Source organism: Ochotona princeps, chromosome 17 (genome assembly GCF_030435755.1).
Source record: "Ochotona princeps isolate mOchPri1 chromosome 17, mOchPri1.hap1, whole genome shotgun sequence".
NCBI classification, from domain to species: Eukaryota; Metazoa; Chordata; class Mammalia; order Lagomorpha; family Ochotonidae; genus Ochotona; species Ochotona princeps.
This window is the reverse complement of record NC_080848.1, coordinates 4,482,068-4,493,962: the sequence shown is the minus strand read 5'-3', so window position 1 is coordinate 4,493,962 and position 11,895 is coordinate 4,482,068. Positions and strand designations below refer to the sequence as shown.

The following is an 11,895-nucleotide window of genomic DNA, read 5'->3' as shown; positions in this document are numbered from 1 at the left end:
GCAGAAAGGATGGATGGCGAGAGGAGAGGAAGCGCAAAGAGGAGGAACGTGACGTTCGGAGCTGCACTTCTCATCGCGGCCAGCAGAGGACAGACTGCGGAAGTTGTCGGGATTCTTGGCCCTTTGAGGACACCGTCGGGAGGGTTTAACTGCCCGGAAGCGGAAGTGCGCCGCCTTTCCGTCCCTCTGGTGTCTGTGTGCGCGGTGAGTGTTGCGGGACGCGACTGGGACGTCGCGGGGAATCCGCGGTCATCGGCGGCCGCGTGCGTCCTGGGGCCGCCGGGACTGGTTCGGGGTGCGGGGGAAAGCGGGAGTGTGCCCGGCGGGCACTGGGGAGGTCGCGCAGCGCTCCGTTAACGCCGCCGCCCGTCCCCGCAGGTGCCGCCCGTCGCCCGTCGCCATGGTGAGTGCGTCGCTACCCGGGCCGTCCCGTCCCTTCCGCGGGGTCCCGGGGCCGGAGGGCTGGGGGGCCGGGGAGGGGGGTCCGCCTGTCACCAGCGCGGCTCTTCTTGCCTTTCAGCCTCGCAAAATCGAAGAGATCAAGGACTTCTTGCTGACAGCGCGGCGCAAGGACGCCAAGTGTGAGTGGGGGACGCGGGGAGATGCGGGGTGCGGGGGTATCTGGGGAAGTGGGGTGCACGGAGGATGTGGGGTTCTGGGGAAGTGGGGTGGGGAGAGGGGCAGGAGGGGAGGATGTGGGGTGCATAGGATGATGTGTGCAGAGGGGGACGTGGGGTGCAGGGGGATGGGTACGGGGCGGGCTGTCAGAGGGTTCGCTCGTGGCACGAGGGTGGGGGGAAGCAGAGGCGAGGAGAGGGCATCCCGTCCAGGCACTGCTGGCCGTCTTTCCCCTGGTGTGGATAAGCAGATTACAGAGACGGGTCCACCATGGCTGGTTCACTCCCCAAACGGCCAGGACCCTCTTCCGGGTCTCCCACGCGGGTGCAGGGTCCCAAGGCTTTGGAGCAGCTGGGACTTGAACCGGTGCCACAGGCAGCAGCTTCGCTCTGGTGCCACCGCTGCAGTTGGGGCCCTGGTCGGGTCAGGCTTATCTGACCGCACGGGCTGCTGTCTGCCTAGTCCTGGCATGGCATGTCAGAAGGTGGCAGACTCGGAGTGTGCCACCGGGGTTGATGCAGAGGGCGAAGCAGCTGGTGGGCTCGGTCCCCTAAATGAGGCTACAGCAGCGGAGTGGTGGGGTACAGCCCTCCTGTGTGTGACAGGGCACCCACATGTGGCCAAATCTGTGGGCAGTAAGGGGTGCAGGATGCCAAGTTGTTTCAGCGTTCACGTGTGGAGCTGTGCTCCCAGACCAACTGCTGTGCCCTTGGCCCTGGGAGCCATGGCTGCTGCCTGGCTCCAGGAGCCGAGCAAGATTGTGGGGGGGTTGCTGCTGGCACCTGCATGTCTGATCAGGGACTTGGACCAGAACTCAGAGCCATGTCCAGCCTTCGACCACCATGACTGTGTATACGCGTGTCTGGCTGGCTTTAAGGAAGGTGGGAGGAGAGGTTTGATGTGCGCAGGAAGTGGCAGCCTGGCGGGGATGCTGGCCGCAGGGACACACCTGTGCTGTTTGTAACATCTGAACCCCTGCGCTGTTAGCTGTGTGTGGGAGTGCGGGCACCCCGTCTCAGGGTGCCTGGGCTGGCGGCCTGCCTGGCTCAGCTGCTGGTCCCGTGGAGTCCCGAGCCCTGAGTGGTCCCAGGCAGGGCACTTCGGGGGGAGGCGTGCAGGGACCCCAGTCTCCTCTCCCTTCCGCCCGAGTGTGGAGTTTCCTCTGAAGTTCCTCCAATTCCTCCTGATCTCTTTGGTAGCTGTCAAGATCAAGAAAAACAAGGACAACGTGAAGTTCAAAGTGCGCTGCAGCAGATACCTGTACACGTTGGTCATCACGGACAAGGAGAAGGCCGAGAAGCTCAAGCAGTCGCTTCCCCCAGGTGAGGGGAGTGCGCGCTGGGAGGGGGCAGCCCTGGGTGGCCTCGGTCACCCTGCAGCAGGGCACGCCGATGTGCAGACAGCTTAGACGGCTGGCTGACCCAGCCCCGGATGAGGTGGCTCTGCCCGAGGGAGGGTTGTGTGGCCGGCCAGCTCCCCACCTGTGAGCGGGGTGCTGGCACCAGCAGCATTTGTTCCCAACAGCTAGCAGTGGTGACCCAGTGGAGCAGGGCAGGGTGACCCGGGTGTGTCCGCAGCGGCTGACAGTCGTGTGGTCTTCCCTCCAGGCCTGGCAGTGAAGGAACTGAAGTGAAGAGGTGCCGCTGGAATTGCATTAAAGTTTTTAAATGACTTCAGTGTCCTTTGTCCTTGAGTCCTCCCCGGGGAAATGGGGCTGTTTGGCCATGGCTTCCGGTGACAGTGGCATCTGTGTCCTGACTGTCATCCCTGCCGGCTGTGGGAAGAACAGCCCAGTGGAAGAAAGTCGTCAGGGCCCTGAGGACTGTGGCACCCAGCAGGAGGGTCTGCCTGCCCTGTGGGTGCCCCTTACTGTGGACCTGGGAGTGAAGGGGGCCACTGCAGATCCAGCCAGGATGTCCAGCAAGGGGGCGTGCTGGTGGGCTGTGCGATACGTATGTCCTCAAAGCCCTGGACCTGCTTCTCCCACTGCTTGCTCTGAGAAGCGGCTGCCTTTGGGAAACAGTCGGGTTACAGAGGACTACACGGTGGGGCCGGCACCTGGGGAGAGCAGGTAAAGTTGCTGCTGCCGTCGGGCGACACTTGGCGCTCATATGCCTTGGAAAGCAGAGGATGGCTTAAGGAAGGCTTTGGGCCGTTCACCCACAGAAGAGGCTTCAGACGAGCCAACTCCGTGTTGACTGCTGTTTCCTATAGCTGTGCCTTTCAGATTCTGAGGATTTTTTTAAGATGTATTTTTACTGGAAAGTCAGATTTGCAAAGGAGAGGCAGAGAAGATGGTCTTCCGTCTGCTGATTCACTCCCCAAGTGAGCTGCAACAGCCAGACCTGCGCCGATCAGGAGCCTCTTCCGGGTCTCCCACGCGGTTGCAGGGTCCCAAAGCTTTGGGCCGTGCTCGACTGTGTTCCCAGGCCACAGGCAGGGAGCTGGATGGGAAGTGGAGCAGCTGGGACATGAACCGACCCCCAGAAGGGATTAGAACCAGTACCCATATGGGATCCTGGCACATGTAAGCCGAGGACCCTCGCCGCTAGGCTACTGTGCCAGGCCAGGGATGGAGGGGCTTTAATCTGTGGATCTGCTTTCCAGTAGAAATAGGTACGTGATTTTAAAAATCTTGAAAGGTAAATTTTACATAAGAGAAAATCATTTACTGGTTTATGTTATGGCCAGAACAGCCAAAGCTGAGCTTGCTGAAGCCAGGAGCTTCTGGGTCTCCCAGCACGCATGCAGGGGCCCAAGGCTTGAAGCATACATCACTGCTTCCCCAGGCCATAAGCAGGGAGCTAGATCAGAAGGGGCGCAGCCAGGACACGAACCAGTGCGCATGTGGAGTGCCGGTGCCTACCGTGCTATTCCACCATGCTACTCTCAAGTGTTTAGAGATTCATTTTTATTGGAATGATCTAGAGAGAGGGAAGAAAGAGCTTGCTGCTTCACTCCCCAAATGCAGAGCAACAGCCAGAGCCTAGCTGATTCAGAGCCAGGATCCCAGACAGGTGTAGCGTCCCAAGGTTTTAGGCCATCATCAACTGCTTTCCCTTGTCACAGGCAGGGAGCTGGATGGGCAGTGGAGTGGCCGGGATATGAACTCGTGCCCACAGAGGATCTTTGTGAGGATTTACGCCCAGGGCAGGGAAGTGTAAGTACGTTGATGAGTAATCCAGTTGTGCCTGTGGCCGGCCACAAGGTGTCGCCCCATACCGGCAGTCACTGGAGTTGCAAAGGCACCCAGGGATCCCTTCTGTGAATGTAGCTGATGTTCAGGTTTGCTGTACAGCATGGCTGGTGGGGTATAAGGTGACACTAACAAGCAGGCTGAGCATGTGAGGTGGGTGTACTTGGTCCTGTTTCACACCTGTGAGGGGCTGCTCAGTGGGGTTTGAGATGGTCCCCCAGTGACATTCTCAAGAAAGCTCGCCGTGTCTTTGTAACTAGCACGTAGTCTAAGGCCACACATGGCTGTTAGATCAGCCCTGCAGGGCCTCCAGCCAGCCTGTGCCACAGGGACATTGGGGGCCGTCTGGGGCAGTGTGCGTGTGGTCATGGCAGCTCCCATGTGGCAAGGGCAGTGAGGCTGAGCCCTCAGGTGACAGCCTCGCAGTGGGGAGGGCGCTCTGGGACCCTGTGTGTGTGTGACTAGGGGTGGGGGTCCTGTGCGATCAGCTCCTTCAGCATGTTCCTCTGTCACCTGCACCCACGCCGGCCAGGCCACCCTGCTTCAGGTTCTTAGGCAGTTCCGGGAGCCTCACCCTGCCCTGCAGGAAGGCGAGCCTGCCTCTGCTGTCCTGTGTCTCCTGAAGCCCTGTTCAGGCCACCACTGTGACCAGCTCACCCTGCACCTCCAGCAGGTCACACATCCGGTGGTGTGGAGGCCGCAGGCAAGGAGAGGGCTGGAGGGTGCGTGTGCCGTGCTGCCCCCCTGGCAGCAGAAGCTGATGGACCGGCCCCTGAGGCATCAGCCCTGGCCAGGACCTCGCCTCTGTGACTGGCCCTGGCCTGTCACTCCTCATTCTCCCCCACCACCCCCTCTGTAAATAAAGGCATTTTTTTTTAAGATTTATTTGTTTTATTGGAAAGTCAGATACACAGAGAGGAGGAGAGACAGAGAGGAAAATCTTCCATCCAATGATTCACTCCCCAAGTGAGCCGCAACAGCCGATGCTATGCCGATCCGAAGCCAGGGTGCAGAGTCCCAAGGCCTTGGGCCATCCTCAACTGCGTTCCCAAGCCACAAGCAGGGAGCTGGATGAGAAGTGGAGCTGCTGGGATTAGAACCAGCGCCCATATGGGATCCCGGCGCGTTCAAGGTGAGGACTTTAGCCGCTAGGCCATGCCGCCGGGTCCAACGCATTTATTTCAACGGAAGGTAATGTTTTGTATTTTTAAGACTGAGACATCTCCCACCCACCAGTTCACTCTTCAAGAGCCCACGTCCTCCGGGCCTGGCCAGGCTGGAGCGGTCACAGGCTGTGCCCAGGGAAGGCGTTAGCCGGACTTGGGGTGTGTGGCATGACATCACAGCATTCCTGTAACCCCGGGCCTGAGTGGGCAGTGGGGTGCCCCTGCAGCTCTGGCTTCCACACTTGGGATGCGCCTCTCTGCCAGCTCCCTCAGCTCACAGCTTCCCCTGGGGGCCCTCCTTCCCTGCGGGTGCTGTCTTCCCACACCCACGGCCCCCTTCATCACCTATCCCGCCTCCATCACCATGTCCCCAATAAAACTAGGCTAGTGAATGACCAGTCATGCCCCCCGCCCTCCTGCGCCCCCAGTGGGCCTGGACCCTGGGTGTGTGCACTCGGGGCTCACCGACCTGTGCCCAGGGCACTGCCCCGCATCTCCGTGGGAGCAGGGACACCCTGGGTCTGCGCTCCTGGCATCCTCCCCTCCCTCTGTCTCCATAGTGGGCTCTCCATCAGCGCGTGTGGACACCTCCAGGCTGCTCCTGCCTGGCTGCGGGCCGTTCCAGAAGCCGGCTCTGAGGGTCTTCCAGGACACCTGGTCCAGCTGTGAGCTCCCTGGGCGCCTGCTCCCCTGCCCTGGTTACCACATCAAGATTACACAGTAGGCGCTCCATAACCAGTTGAGCGAGTGTGCATTTAGAAGCAAGGCTCTGTGGCGGGTCACTTTCCCGCGCTGACTGCCGGCTGTGCAGGCCGCCACGCCCCCCCCAGGACCCCAGGTGACCGGAAGTCACCTGACCGCACAGCGGGCTTCTGGCCATCCGTCCACCGCTTGCTCCCTGAGGGCTGGGGACTTGACCGCCGGGGGCAGGGCGAGAGCGCGGGGACTGGCCCAGCGAGGCGTGGCCTGCCCTGCAGACTGGGGCGGAGCCTGGGCATGGCTGAGCTGGGTGGGCGGGGTCAATGGCTGGATTTGGACAGGGCCTGGGCGTGGCCGGTCCCTTATGGGGCGTGGCCATGGGTGGGCTGGTCACCCGGCAGCTCTGGAGTGGCGCCAGGCCGTGACCAGGGTCTGGGGGCGTGGCCAGACGGTGGGGCGTGGCCGGATCTGGGTGTGGCCAGGGCAGAGGCGGGATCAGCCGGCAGCTCTGGGGCGGAGCCGGAACGTGGCCTGTCCCGGGATGGGGCGTGGCCAGAGCTGAGACGGGGCGTGGTCAGCCCTGTGGGCTGGGGCGGAGCCGGGGCGTGTCCCGTCCGGGATAGGCATGGCCGGGGGCGTGGCCGGGCCGGCAGGCGCGCGTTCCGGGCCCCGCGGCGGCGTCGGCAGCGGCGGCCGCATCGTGCGGGCTGTTCTCGCGCCGAGCCATGCCGGCCGCGCGCGTGGAGTACATCGCGCCCTGGTGGGTCGTGTGGCTGCATAGCGTCCCGCACGTGGGGCTGCGCCTGCGGCCGGTGGACAGCACCTTCAACCCGCGCGACGAGACGTACCAAGAGGTGGGTGCGCGCACCCCCCACTCGCACTTCCCTTCGCCGTGGGATCCCTTTTCTGTTTTCCTTCTTCCCCCGACTCCGCCGTCCCTTCCGTCTAGAGGGGGATCTAGGGGGAAGGGTCGGGCGAGCTGGGAAGAGGAGTGTTGGACTGGCGTCGGGAAGGGGAGGCGGGGGCGCCCCGAAGTTCTGCGCCTGACGCGGACTGGACCTGGGGGAGGCGCGCTTTCCGGACGCCTGGCGCGGCCGAAGTTGGGGCTGGCGCCTCTAGCCGGGCTCGCCGACTCCGCGCCCGCCTGCCTGCGGGGTGGGAGCGGCCCCACGACCTCTGCCCCGGCGGCTTCTCCCAGGCTGGCGGCGGAGGACTTCCCAGGGCGCCGGGTGCGTGCGCCATGGTGTCCGGGAAGAAAGGCGGCCCCGAAGCAACCTAGTCGGTACGACCCCAGCCCCGCAACTGCTTGTCTTTGTCCTCTGCTCTGTCCGGGATTGCCCGGTGCCAGTGCCTGGCCACCCGCATCCAGCGTGAGCTCGGGTCATCCTGTACTCTGCCTGCGCCCCGTCTCTGCGTGTCCAGCGACAAGGCGTGGGGGGGGGGCTCCACACCCCCACCTCAGACTTCCCTGGCCAAACAGTAACACCATGGCAGCCTGGCTCAGATCTAGCCAAGCCCGGCTGCCCTGCGCCCTTGGGCTGTATCTATCAGTTCCCTGTGTTGGGGGAGCGATTCGGACGGGCTCCCCCTGTGATCTGTCTCAGCTGTGGGCATTTGAAAGCAGAGCCTCTCGGGTCGCGGGAGGGTCAGCCCCGGCTGGCCTTTGTCCCGCAGTCCCGGGAATCCTGCCCCTGTGGGGTGTGCCCTGCCCATGTGCAGGGACAGTGAGCCGGAGGCTAATAATAACCTGTGGTGTCCCTGACTGCACTAGCCCCAGGGGACAGGAGCGGGGAGCCCTCCTGTTGGTCCTGGCCCCTTGGTCTCTCTCCTCTGGCCCAGAGCTGGCCCCTACAAGTGCACATTCTCTGAGAAACGTGGCTGCCAGGGGTTAATTCCCAGGGCTCTTCCGCTCCCAGCAAATGCTTGGAAAGAGGCGGATTTCAGGGACAGCTGTGTAGATTTGTGTGTGTCTGTCTGTCCCAGTCTGTGGCCACCCAGAGCCTGCACAGAACTACACTCCCAGCTGGGAGGGGGCAGGGACGGTCTCTCTACCCCAGGGGCTGGGGGAGCTGGCAGCCGCCCGAGGCTGTCCCTTGGACCCAGCCCGGCTGACCAGCGGTGGCTGAGCCAGAGGGATGGACTCACAGCCCCTGCCCCTGTCCCCCCAGGCCTGGCTTCCAAGGGCATCCTCTTCCCATCTGCCATTGTCCCACCCACACCCCCCCCAGCACCATCTGGCCCTGCTGGGGGATGGGAGCCCGTGCCCTGAATGCAGTGAGCGGGGTTGGGAAGTCTGGCTCTGTGTGGCCCTTGCAGCTGGTACTTCCTAAGTCCCCCTGGTGTCTGACCACAGGCCTCTCCTGGACATCCCCTTTGCCTTGTGAGCACCAGTCACGGTCACAGCCATGGTCAGGAGGCTGGTCCGCTGACACTGCAGCCTGGCTGGGGCTGCCAACTGTCTTGTCCCAGTCCCCAGCAAGCTGAGCACTGCGCCCAGCCTGGGGTGGCCCGGGGGGCACCAAAGGCCTTTGGGGAGTGGTCTTTGCCAGGGATCTCTGGGAGCAGGTGAGACCCTTCTGTTCCCCTGGGGTCAGTTCTTCCCCATCCCTCGGGGCACTGGAACCCGAGTCCTCCCACTTGGCCTGCCTCTGCCAGCCCTGAGGGGAGGTGACCCAAGCCAGCAGAGGCCAGGTGAGTCCCGAGGCTGGAGTACAGGGGGAGGACGTGCTGGCACAGGTGGGCTGCCCGCTGCAGGCTATGCCTCTGCTGGGGAGGAGTCCTGGCGGCCTGAGCCCGCTCACCTGCGGCCTGTGAGAAGCCAGAGCTTGGAGACAGAGCCTGCCGCCAGCACCTGTCAGCTGCCAGAATCACAGTGTCCCTGGGCCTTGTCTGGGTACCTCCAGAGCCCTCTGGCACTACCTCCAGCCACCTCCTTTCCCTCTTCATCCCCACATTGGTGTCACCATCATCATCCACTCAACCCTGGCATGTCGCCTGTGACCCCACGTGCAGGAAACTCCAGTCCTAGGCAGGAGCCCTGGCAGGCCTGGGAGGAAAGGCCAGGCAGCGAGTCCGGCCCAGCAGAGGTGGGCACGAGGAAGCTGCGTTGAACCTGCGTGAACTTGGAGGTCATCAGCCAGTCACGCTGAGCCCCACGAGGGGGCCTGGGAAACCTCACCCCCTGCCTGCTCCCTGCTCCCCTCCCTCCAGCCCCACCCCTCGGCTGTTCCCTCCACCACCCAGCCGCAGTGGTTTCTGGGGCCCCCAGCTTGGGGCTCCCTGGTCTGGGTTTCTCAGGACAAATTGGCAAACCAGAGATAATTGGAGTCGCTTTGATGAGGACGGCAGAGCAGGGGTGGGGGGCTGGCAGGGCCCACAGGCACATGATGTGGGGAGCTGTCCTCCCCGCCCCGCCCCAAGGAGCTCTTGGCTCCCACTCCTGCGCCTCCCCACTATCTGCATGTGGGGCTGCAGTGTTAATGAGTGGCAGGCACATAATTACTCCTTAGAGAGCAGGGTGACACTTAGGTATGCTCCCCTCCTCCCTGCCTCTTCCTCCAGGCTCTCCCCTCCCCCCACTTCCTTCTTTCTCTGCTCCCTCCCAGGATCCCACCACTCCCTCCCAAGTTTTCCCAGCACTCCCCAACAGAAGCATCCCTGTGCCCAGGCGAGCTGCTCCCAAGGCCTCCTGGGTTTTCCAGGGCATGACTGCCTGGGTTGGGGCTGCATTGATGATCCCCTAATTGAGGCCAGCTGGCCAGCTGAGAGAGGCTCAGCCACAGGCCACAGAGACTGGCCTTGCGGGAGGCCACGGGGGCTGGGTGAGGAGATCACACGGGGCTGACTCACAGCCCCACCACTCCTTGCCAGCCCCCGGTTGCTAGGTAGGATCACAGGGTGGATTTAGGGGGCTTTCCTGCTAGGGGGTGGACTGAAAGTGGGACCCCCCCCTCAGGGCAGTCTAGAAGAGAAGGGCAGGATGGGGGTGGTTTGGACATTAGCTGTTGCGATGAGAACATCTGTCCCCGGCTCTGTTAGGTGTATTTATTTATCTGGAAGACAGAATGACTAAGAGAGGGAGAGACCGGGAAGTCTTCCCTTCACTGGTTCAGTCCCGCAGGTGGCCACAGCAGCCAGGCCTGAGCCAGGCCCAAACCAGGAGCCTGCAATTCCATCTGGGCTTCCCTCGTGGGCGGCAAGGGCCCAGGCACTTGGACAGTCTCCCACTGCTTTCTCAGGTGCATCAGAAGGGAGCTGAATAGGAAGCAGAGCAGTGGGGAATCGAACCAGTGTTCAAATGGCATACTGGTACAGCAGGAGGTGGCTCAGCCTGCTATACCACAGTGCTGGACCCTATTATCAGGGATAAATTGAAGGCCACATACATAGCCTTGACTGCAGCACAGTGAAATTAACATATGTTCCTGGGTGGGGGACACCACCCCCATCCCATCCCAGTATGCTCCTGGGTCCTCAGGGCCTCCCTCCCTGCGGGCGAGTTCCCCGAGTGCCTGTTCTTTGGCAGCTGGCTGGTCAGTCTCAGCGTCACAGCTCTGAGGTTCTTCCCCAATCCCATCCCCATTGCAGTCTCTTGTTGTGGCTGGCATTGTCCGTAAACTGTCCTCTCACTGGTGGACACCTGCTCCTGTGTGGTCACAAAGCCACTGCTGCCAGGAACATCTGCGTGTGTGTGTGTGTGTGTGTGTGTCTTTGGGGGGCACAAGCCCTCCTGCTTTTTAGAAAATGGTGTCGTCAGGTCGTGAGGACACACTGTTGAAGGGAATCAGGAGCGAGGCAAGCATGCCTGTCCACTCCTCCGTTCCCAGGAGCCTGGGCTGTGTCCAGCTGTGAGGGTGAAGGAAAGGTTAAGTGGCCGTGAGTGGCATAGATGGGGGAAGTCAGAGCCCCAGCCCCGTGGCTGAGGGGACAAGGGCAGAAGAGCTCCTCCTGGTGCCAGCTGTTCATCCTGCATGGAGGTGACAGCCACCTGTCCACCTCCCAGATGAGCCATGTCTCCCACCCTCTGGCTGTCCCCACTGCTTCAGCCATTTATCCCCATGATGGAGAAGGTGGCTGTGGCTCCACACTGACCAGCAGAGCAGCCTGGGACAGGAGTCTAAGGACCTGCCCGTGACAGTCTGGGGCTGGTCTGCAGAGTGGAGCCGGAAAGGGGCACTCCCTGGACGTCTGCTGCACTGTCCCCCTGGAGCCAGGTGCCCCTGGAGCCACTGTCCCCCTGGAGCCAGTGCCTGGGTGTCAGGCTGCCCTCACCTGCTGGTCCCTGCACAAGGTCTACCTCCCCAACCCAAGCCACACAGGGTCCCAGAGACACACTCCTGCCTGACAGCCTTTCCTAGGGTGTTGACAATTCTGCCCCAGGAACCGCTTAGGGACATGCAGGATGCAGAAGGGGCCACCAGCTTAGGGGCCAGACTTAGAGCCAGCTCCAGACCTGGTTGGCAGCCACCCAGCCCAGAGCCATCTGGTGCCCATTTGGCTAAATCAAGAGATTGGAGGGTAAAGAGGGTTGGGGGACACCAGAGCCTCCTGAAAGACAGCGGCTGCTTTGCAAGACCCCAAGGGACTGGGGTGGTGAGGGGTGTGTGAACAGGTAGGTGACTCAAGTCCCCTTCAGAGCTCTGGCTTTGGGGGTGGGCAGGGCTGCTGTTGGCCCCCAGGGCCAGCTGTCTCTTGCAGGATACAGGCAAAGGGACACTGTGGGTTATAGATCCTGGCCCCACCCCCACTCATCCCCCCAACACTGAGCTGGCTCTGCTTTTCACGTTCCTGGAACAGGCACTTGGCTGCCTAGACGTGGAAGCAGCTGCTCAGGTGATGGGCCCTTGGTAGGAGGAGGCAGCACACGTGCCCAGTAACCCCACCTGACGCCATGTGAGGTTCCACTTTATGTACAAGGTGCTTAGCAGGTGACTGCCTCACTCTCCACACGTCCGTAACAGTCAGGACTGGAGCCAGGAACTCCATCTGGGTCTCCCACGTGCGTGGCAGGAACCCAAGCACTAGGGCCATCTTCCATTGCCTTCCAGGTACAGCAGCAGGAAGCAGGATTGGAAGTGGTGCAGACAGGACTTGAACCGGCACTCCTATCAGGTCCCGATGTTGTAAGAGGCAGCTAAACCAGCTGTGCCACGGTCCCTTGCTGCGCTGCCTGGCCCCGGTGCTCACTGGCCACAGCCTTTGCTGTTAGGTCCTGAT

General features: G+C 62.3%; 2 protein-coding genes across 2 annotated transcripts in view; both read left to right on the top strand.

Moving 5' to 3' along the window:
- Positions 1 to 213: 213 nt before the first annotated feature.
- Positions 214 to 2,289, top strand: RPL38 (ribosomal protein L38). Its single transcript, XM_012929179.2, has 4 exons — positions 214 to 403; positions 521 to 581; positions 1,818 to 1,940; positions 2,226 to 2,289. Exons 1-4 carry the CDS (start codon positions 401 to 403, stop codon positions 2,249 to 2,251), a joined length of 213 nt encoding a protein of 70 aa, XP_012784633.1. The 5' UTR covers positions 214 to 400; the 3' UTR covers positions 2,252 to 2,289.
- Positions 2,290 to 6,320: 4,031 nt separating this feature from the next.
- The window catches only part of TTYH2 (tweety family member 2), a 29,113-nt gene continuing 23,538 nt past the window's right edge, over positions 6,321 to 11,895 (top strand). Inside the window, exon 1 of the mRNA XM_004592942.2 lies at positions 6,321 to 6,533. Within this exon, the coding sequence (XP_004592999.2) occupies positions 6,405 to 6,533 (129 nt within the window). The 5' untranslated portion in view covers positions 6,321 to 6,404. The remainder of the gene's footprint in view (positions 6,534 to 11,895) is intronic.